Source organism: Astatotilapia calliptera, chromosome 12 (genome assembly GCF_964374335.1).
Source record: "Astatotilapia calliptera chromosome 12, fAstCal68.1, whole genome shotgun sequence".
Taxonomy (NCBI): Eukaryota; Metazoa; Chordata; class Actinopteri; order Cichliformes; family Cichlidae; genus Astatotilapia; species Astatotilapia calliptera.
The window spans coordinates 33345786-33355472 of NC_137433.1; the positions used below are offsets into that span (position 1 = coordinate 33345786).

At 40.1% G+C, this 9687-nt stretch overlaps 1 protein-coding gene across 3 annotated transcripts in view; it reads right to left on the bottom strand.

Annotated features, from left to right (window-relative positions):
- The window catches only part of kremen1 (kringle containing transmembrane protein 1), a 61103-nt gene extending 53682 nt beyond the window's left edge, over window positions 1-7421 (bottom strand). For 2 of the 3 annotated variants that reach the window (XM_026186144.2, XM_026186145.2), the window contains exon 1: window positions 7146-7421. In XM_026186144.2, coding sequence (XP_026041929.2) covers window positions 7146-7224 — 79 coding nt within the window. In that variant the 5' untranslated portion in view covers window positions 7225-7421. The remainder of the gene's footprint in view (window positions 1-7145) is intronic. The other variant, XM_026186146.2, reaches the window with a different exon arrangement.
- Window positions 7422-9687: the final 2266 nt, after the last annotated feature.

A 9687-nucleotide genomic window follows, 5' to 3' on the forward strand; every position in this document is an offset into this window, starting at 1 on the left:
GAAGAGAGAAACATGGCACCTCTTGGTTTGACACTTGACATGGCCCCTTTAAACTCTTAAGCAGAAACACTGAAAGTTTATAGAGACTCCAGATGGTAACAGCTGCTTCACAGTTAAACTTCACTTACTCCCACACACACACACACACACACACAGAGCTGAAATTAAATTAAATTGGACAATGCTTTTCTGTCATTAAATTAAATGTCTTTTGGTTTCAGACTTTAGAAAAAAAAAGTGATTTAAAGACGTTAAGCGCTAACCATCTATGATGACCATTTTTAATTTTTTGGATTTTTTTTAATTTTCATTTTATGAACTTAATAACTGTTTAATCATAAATTTAATTAAATTCAAACTGGAACCTGTGCTTTTAATCTAGCAATGACAAGAAGTTCTTGTGGAGTTGCTATTTAATCTACAATTAAACGCTGCTGCTGACCAACTAAATTAGGGGTGTTAAACAAAGACTCCAAGTGTGAAATTTGCAGACAAGTCATTAATAATTATAGTTTTTCTATAAAATTCACTGCTTCTTCAAGTTTAGTGAGCATTACTACACAGGGGTAGACATGCTTGGGAAGTTAAAGTGTTTCTAGATCATGACAAGTTGTTTGAATCCCAAAGACGTGACATACTATTAAGGATGGGAATCGAGAAGTCCCAGCAGTCCAATTTCTTGGAATCGTGAGTCTGCTTGTCTATCAATCCCGCTTATGGGTTCTCGCTACAATCAGTTGACTTCAGTTCGTGTGTTGAAGGAGAAAAATGGCGGGGCAGTCCACAGGGTGGATACAGCCATTACTTTTATTTTTATTGCACAAAAGCATGAGAGCGCAATGGTAAAGTGCAAACTGCATCCAGGACAGAAATACTTCCAATAGTTATGCTGCTAAGACAACTTTTCAGCTCTTTTCAAGGACCTGCACAGACAGCATGCTAATGCTAAGCTAGCCAAGAACCCAGAGTGACGTTAAAGCTGAGTGAATATTGAGCTCAGCAGCCAGAAATCGAAGCTCAACAGGTAATAAACTGATGAGCAGTCAGACTCCAGCCTCCGTTTCTACGTGTTCATGTTTCTAAAGTAGAATCACTGTGGCGATCGCTTTCAAGTCTCTTTTTGCTGGTTTTCATTATTGCTTTGTAAAAAAAATCCTTTATTTAATACAACAAGAAAGATCCTGTGTGTGTCCTCATTAGATATGGATTTGTGTTGCTGTGTGGGACGATGGCCTATAGGTTTAAAAAGTTAAATAGTAATTATTTAAGGTCAGTTTATACAGTAACAAGAAAGTAATGTAACACATAGTATAACAAATTACCCTCTCCTGGGAGTAAGTAGAAAAGTGTTCTGTGTAATATGTGTAATAACCACTTTTTTGAGTAATGACCTCAATACTGATCACAACACAGAGAGGAAAACCTCCAACATATCCAAACATTTGAACACACAGCATGCAATTAATTTGTACAAATGTGATGTCTTTTATATGCTGCTTAGTGTAGGTGATGGCCGTCAAAGGGGAGCCAATGAAAATCGATAAGAGGATCAATAAGGATGCATAGGTTTAACTCATCCAGCCTACTTGAAATCACATTGGATTCTATGTCGCCCAAAAACTAAAATGAGTTTGACACCCTTGAACTAAATGTACTTTTACAGCCAAACTGTCACAGGTTTCACTGCTGTACTATGGCAAACTTAATTGTTATTTCTAGCCCTAAACTCTAAGGTACCGTATGTGCTTCTGCCATGTTCCCCTGTTTTTCACAGAGGGGTGAGGTTAGACAAGCACAAACACACACAGGCAATTCACGCTAACTTGACATTAAGCCAGACATCTGAAAATAACTCCTATCAATCACACAACAACCCAGTGAAGACAGAAGCTGCATAACAGTTGCCAAAATGAAGCTACCACCTCTGTACAGTCTTATGAACCAGTTTTTCCTCGCCTGCTGCACCGCAAGACACTCAGTTCTGTCTGTAGTCAAGGGCGATGAATCGGTCAGAGTCCAGGCCAACATCATGCCCTGCTGGATAGCGATCAGACACTGAGCAGGAAAGAAAGAGGGTTGCCAGATGCAACAGAGCGTTGCCAGTTTATGCAGCAGCTTATACACAAGTCAGGGTACAAAGAGAACTCACAACACGTGGTCATTCATCCAACCATCAATTTATTTCATTTCTGGTCTTCAGATGCCTACGTTGAATAAAGTTTAAAAAAGAAGCAAAAAAAACCCTGAGATAAATATGTTAGCATGGCTGGATATGCAGCAAGCTCATTTGATAGGCTATATCACCAGCTTGACAAATCTTATCACGTAGCATTATTTCATGCATGTCTAGCTAATAAGAGACATTGCAAAAAGTGCAGAAAAAAGCAGTCCCATCAGGCACCTCACACTGCCTTCGATCAGGCCAAGATTCAGCTGGTCGAGCACAGCCTGATATTAACCTGATGTTTTTTTCATCAGGGCTTATTTCTGACAGCTCTGTCTTCTGTGATCACATAATGAGAGTGCATACCATATTGCCAAAATGCCACAGCTTGCCCTTTTCAAGTTTCAGCTTGACACAGCCAAAGCTAAGCGTTTTCATTAAAGTTGCAATGTGTGCAGTTGAGAAAACTCCTCATATACAATGCACAGACTGTATACAAACAACTGGTGTTAAAACATCCTGACATGAGCTGGGGCCAGATTTGACAAAGAATCTGAGGAAACTGCACACTCATGCAGCAGTGACTTGTCAGTCACAACAGCCACACCCTAAAACATATCCTGCAATATTATCTATTTTACTCTTATTAGGACTGTAATTTAAAATACAGGCATCATCTTATATGAAATAAAACTTAAAACTAGAGACCATAAACTCATAGGGTAACTTTTTACTAAGGTCACAGATTTCATTAACAGCATGGCCATTTTCTCCAAACTTTCTACATATTTAGACTTTTTTGTAATCAGAGTCATAGCTCTCTGCTGCCTATTTCTTTAAGCTTCTGTGAGTGCAATGTCAACTATAGAATAGGATAGAATAGAATGGAATGGAATAGAATAGAATAGCCGTTTACTGTCATTGTACATGTACAATGAAATTATGGGTGCTCCACACCAACTGTGCAGGAGTAAAACATAAATAGTAAGACTGCAGCAATAAATAGCAAACAGAAGAAATAAATTGTGTTATGCCTTTCTAAATGGAGTCTTCACCTGCACAAATTTCCTCCAGATGCTTCGGTTTCCTCGCATCATTCAAAGGCAGTTTAGGATAATTGGTGATTTACAACTTTCTCTGCATGTGAGTGGGAGAGTGTGTGGCTATGTGTATCTCTATGTTAGCGCGACGATGGACTGGAGAACTCTACTGGGTATATTCTCCCTCTGGCCTAATGATAGCTGAGATTCCAGTACATGGTGACCCTAATAAAAGTAAGATAAGTGTTTAAGGAAGGAAGGAAGGAAGGAAGGAAGGAAGGAAGGAAGGAAGGAAGGAAGGAAGGATGGAAGGAATGATTCAATTCAATTCAATTCAATTCAATTCAATTCAATAGCGCCAAATCATAATAACAGTTTCCTCAAATTGCTTTATATTGAAAGGTAAAGACCTACAATAGTACAGAGAAAACCCCAACAATGTGATGCCCCCCTAAGAGCAAGCACTTGGTGACAGTGGGAAAGAAAAAATCCCTTTTAACAGGAAGAAACCCCTGGCAGAGCAGGCTTGGGGGCTTGGGGAGAGAAGGCCTTCTCCTATGACCAGTTGGAAGTGAGGGGAGGAAGACAGGAAAAAAGGCATGCTGTGGAAGATAGCAAGCAATTAATAATAACTGATAATTAAATGCAAGTTGTGCATAAAAACATAGTGAGTGAAGAAGAAGCACACTTCACTCTCTTCCCTCTTCAACTCCCAGCAGCCTAGCCCTCCTGCAGCATAACTAAAGGAGAATTCAGGGTCACCTGATACAGCCTTAACTTTATGCTTTGCCAAAAAGGAAAGTTTGAAGCCAAATCATAAAAATAGAGAGCGTGTGTACCTCCCGAATCCAAACTGGGAGCTGGTTCCACAGAAGAGGGGCCTGAAAGCTGAAGGCTCTGCCTCCCATTCTACTTTTAAATATTGTAGGACTACAGCTAAACCATCAGTCTGAGAGTGAAGTGGTGAACTGGGGTTATATGAGGTCAATGGAAGGATGGATGGATCTGTTAAATCTAACACATACCCATACACACATCCCTTGTCTTCGGCAACGGGTTGACTGACTCTGTCCAAAGGAGATAAAAGATGGCTGCCATTATCCATAAAGCAAGCTAATAAGCATTCCACATAGTCATTGTTTATTCCAATAAAAAGCAAAATGCATGACTGTAGTATTTAATGCACAGCCATACAGGCCTCTTAAAACAGTTTTAACAAAAACTCCAGAAAACTACTGGCCATGGCCCAAAACAAGTGTATCAACAAAGACATGAAGTTTTCTTTTTATGCTTCAATTTCTGAAGAGAAATAACAAAAATGTAAATAATTAGTGAACTGTAAAGCTGCTGTGTTATACAATTTTGTTACATTTGTGTTCAGTCTTACAAACTAAGTTCATCAACCACACACTGACGCCTCATAGACAGATGTAAGAGTGGTAATGATCTTCTGATCAAACTGACCTATGAGCTACACCAGCATGTACTGAGACAAAAAAGGACTCACACACCCAGATTTTAATAGGGAAACCACCTTACTGTAATGTCAATACTTGAAAATTAATTAAAAAACTGTGTGAATTGTGTGAACTCGTTACATAAACAAAAGACTTTAAGTTTCACCAGTGGCCACCTGTCTTCCACCTACTAGTAGAGACAGTCCTGGTTACCAGAAACATGAAGATCATAAATCTGCCATGATTCACCAGCTTGAGCTTGTTTAAGACAACAATGCCATGAGCTAGATCATTACTGGCTTATAGACCAACTCAATTACACTTCATCTTGACAGTTCTGACAGACTTCAGCTTCTACTTGTGTGTACATTTGTAAGCAGCTGCCAAGAAAACAACAGCAGGATGCAGTCGGGCACAACAGCATGTGGGAGTCTAAATGAGTTTCTTTTATAAAGCTTCTTTATAAAGATAAGGGTCTGTGGTTAACTATCACTCTATAGTGGGAGTGTTAAGTGTGCTGTATGGAAGAAGAGCACACTGTCATATTATATGTTGCATAATGGTACTTAACTGCTCCACCGCTACAACCATCATGCCATCTCTAACCCTTAGATACATTTGCACTTAGGTGCATGTTTGCATGTGTGCACAGCACCAAGTGCGTGATTACCACTGAGCAGGAGATGAAGAACACTTTGATGCTAATACACTTCTGCTTGATCCAAAGCTGCAGTCCACAAGGACAGAGAAAGCATTTCAAGTGTAACTGTTTAAGGTGCTGTCTCACAAAGGCGGCAGCAGCAGCAGCAGCAGCAGCAGCTGGCTTTCTGGACGACATTAATAAGCTGCTGCAGGTAATAACTTCAGCGGGTAAAGGAAAATGCCGCTGTGCTGAAAAATTCATATTTGCCCATGTTACCCTGATTTGTTGCTTAATAACATTACAGATGTTCACTTGATTCTTTTCATCCAGATATCCAAACACTGAATGGAACCGTTCAGTGCAATTCAGCTCTGCCTGCGCCACAGAGCCCATCTTCCTCAGCTCTCATTACTTTGAAAGACATAGAAGGGCTTTAGGTGCTGCTGGCTTTAACATTCAGTTTGGCCTCACAGTCCAGTCAAATTGAGGGTATTTAACCTTCAACCAGCAAAGACAGCCTAAGTCAATTCTATCATTTACAACAAGAGACTGACTTCTTGTAGAGACATTAAATTATTGTTTTACTTTACAGTAAATATGGCACAGCTGACAAACTAAACATAAACTTGGCCTTTTCTTCTCCCCTGTGTTATGAGGGGGAATACCATTGCTTTAAATACTTTGTTAATACATAGGTACACATGGGAGTACTTACGCACTAGCCCAGATGGTGGACCCTCTAATTTGAAATCCAAGGGTATAATTAAGAGACAAAAAAATTAAAAAGGAAAGCATGAGGATTTGCTGCTTCGACATGAAACGCGGCACAAATTACAGCAAGGAGAAGCTGGTTAGTGCGGTCATCATTATTAGATATTCACATTCAAACAAAATAGTCTCAGAGCAGGCGGCTCTCACTGGGGATCCGGCTGTTACTTTGAAGTGCAGCAGATAGACGCAAGCGTACCCTTTGCGTATTAATCTGAACTTGATGGCAAATTAAACGGGTGATATCAGATGACTTAGCGGACGGTTTCAAGTTCATTCCGGGGAGAACCCGTATTTGCACGGTTCAATTAAACAGCCAGCAGGCCTCCTCTGGCGATATGATGTTGGGAATGAAAAATGTTTTATTTCTGCAAGAAAAGCTGAAAATGCAATCAGTTCAAATGTATCCGTTGAACTTTGAGGGGCTGATGTAGAAGAGGTAAATAAAAATAGAGCCGGATGTGTTGGAAAGTGGATTGTGAGGCAGCTGCAGGTTTGTCTTATTTTAATGTAATCAGGGAAACTCGCCGTTTCCCTGATTACATTAAAACAATGTCTGTAAAACAATATAATAAAGGCGACCTGTGGTCCGTAAACGTCATGGTACGAATGTGTCCCGGACACCTTACAGTTAGGAGCACAAGTGTTTATCTTAGTACGTGTGGAAGTGACGCCTGATCGTCAGACCAGACACTTCACTCCAGAGCACCACTCTCCTCCCTGCAGCCGAAAAATCAAAACAATTTCCCTGTGAGCTTTGGCTGCTCGGAGGGAAACTGTAAACCTCTCAATTAAATACCTCATGCCGTTTGGGAAACAATGCCGTAGTGGGATTTTTACCAAGGCGATTAACTATGAATGAAGTTACTGCTAACTGCAAGATGTGGGATAGCGAAACAAATACCAAGAGTATCATGAGCATATTTAGGACTGCTGCACTTTTTAGTGCGAGTTGTGCTGTTTGTTTGTTTTTTCTCTTTAAAGAAGAGAAGCGCTTGTGCGTCGCGCTAAAGAGGAACTTTGGAGACGCAAACCCGTTGCAAGGAAAAGGCGAAGAGAAAAGTTTGACTTACCGGTGTCGAAATCATTAAAAGCCGCGGAAGAAATAAAGCCAGCGAGAAGCAGAGCAGAGGTGACGGTCCAGGAATCCATCGTGTGATTAAAGAGTCTGAATTCGCTCTCAGGTGAAGTGCAGCCTGACGGACGGGTGCGCAGAGCGGCAGGCTGCTGGACCGACTGACTGACTGGCTGTCTGACTTGCTGCTTGTCTGTCTGTGTCTGTGCAGGAGTCGCGCTTTGGCCGGTGTTAAAAAGTCCCTGAACTTCAAGGCAGGTCCTACAGCTACTACTACACTGACACCACTACGACGAGACCAGATAGTAGAAAACAGGGATCCTATTTCCAACCCATGTGACAGGAAATAGGGGCAATGGATTCAACCTGCAGCACTGGGAAAGCAGCAGAAAGAAAAGAGGAGGAGGGAGGGAGAGAGGGTGGCGCGATGGGGTTTTAAAGGTGGTCTCTGTGGTGCAATGAACAGCAGGTCCGCAAAGTTAAAAATCAAATCACATCAAAGCATAATAATCACAACTGACCGCAAACCAAGTTTAATATTACAGCTAAACTAAAACAATATAATAAATCAGTATCCAATACAATCACAACGACAATGAAGCATGTTTTAGGTCAACACGGGCAGAGTAGCGACACAGCTGGGGCTCAATACTACCATAAAGCAGGGCAGTTAATGGAAAACATGCTATAAGACTATAAGAAACACATTATAAACATTCTGAAATATTATTTTGTCTGTTTTTATGATGAGTCTAAATATAACTAATGGTCCACTGTGTTTGGAAACCATGCCCTCTCATGCACTGTGTTAAACAAAAGACAAGGAGAGGCCAAACATCCTTCTAATATAAGAAAATATGGTCAAAAGTGTGGAAAAGATGAAAAGTGAGTAAAGCCATAGTTTAGTATAGTCTCACATCTTAACACAAACGAGATTAACTGGAGGAATGAAGCTGGGGAAACTACTTGTTAAGTATTTCTTGGAAGAAATTACTTTTTTTGGCGGGATTTCTGATCAAAAAAACTTAACAAATCACAAAACATTTAAGGCCTACATTTATTTATATATTTATCTGCGTTTTGCTTTATTTATTGTTCATGTGAAAACCTTTAATTGTTCGTAAAGAAAACACAACTATCACAATCTAAAATCGGAAAGTCAGATCCTAATTCTACGGTTGCTCTTTTGCATATCTCCACCGAAGCTTGTCCAGCCCTATTCACTAATAGAAACAGGTGCACTGAGTGTACAAGCCCACTGTGAGCACTTCTCGGCCCTTTATTATTACATTACAGTCAGTCAGTCTGACCTCGTGAGAAACAGCACCCTCACGTGTTTAACAGCAATCACCATGAAGCACTGAGAACACGCTTTCAAGCCCAAACAGCAGCCCGTTAGACTAAAAGTAGTATGATTCCGCCATGCTGAAAGGGGGGTGGGAAAGCTCAACATTTATTTGGCCAAAAAGACTGGGTTGAGAAGGGGTGTTCTGGGAAAGTAATCTAGCATGACGTGTGCCCTTTGGACAAATGCGACTGTGTGGCCTTGAGATGCTTGCTGGTAAAAGCTTAACTTGTTTTAAATTCAAAGACTGGGACTGTTTAGGAGAAAGGAAGTTCTTAGAATTTAACTACGTTGGACGTTTGCTATGACTGTGACTTTTTTGTTTGTTTGTTTGAATTGCATTACTGTAGAACAGCCAGCTTTTAGTCTGACATATTTAAGGAATATTATATCTAAACCTAAACCTAAAATATTCACCTGTGGCTGTCGAACTCAAGTACTGTACACGTCTGCTACTTTATACTTACTCTATAGTCTTAATTATTCCAGTCAATTAATAAAATGTGTAGCTATCTTCTGACTAATTAATGTACTATTGTGTTCATCCATAACCACCGATTTTGAATGTCTTGAGAAGCAAAATGTGAAAGGGGTTAACATTGTAGGACAGAAAAGTTTGTAGCTTTTCAATACCCTTCAAACCTGTAGAGCCTTTATCAGCACCAGCCTCCATTTAGAATTTGCTATAGCAGTTTCTGAGGAGGAAGTTTGGACCATTCCTCGTGAAACTGTTACAGTTCATTAAGATTTGTTGGATGTCTAGACTGAACAGCCCTCTTCTGACCACACCATTTCAACTGGGGTAATGCCAGGACTCTCACTTAAGCCTTAAAAAACACATTTTTTCTTCTTTGGAACTATTCATCTGTTTATTTCCTTTAAATTGTTGCATCATCCAACCGTTCATGAACTTACTGCTGCCCTGAAATTGTCATTATGCAGTTTCTGTTTCTCTCTATCTCCTCTTGCTTGAGAAGTTCAGATTTGTTAGACTCTATATGGATTTACATTTCCAACCTAGCCTCATTTTCTTAAAGCACATGACCAGGTTCACTAAAATCTTCCTCTGGCTTTTATTGTTATTATTACTCCAAATGTCCTTAAAGACATGACGGCTGTTTTTGTGCTGTCAGTTCAGCCAGATAGTATTTATTTACAATTTAGGGCTTAGATAATATCAGATGGCAATTTCTTT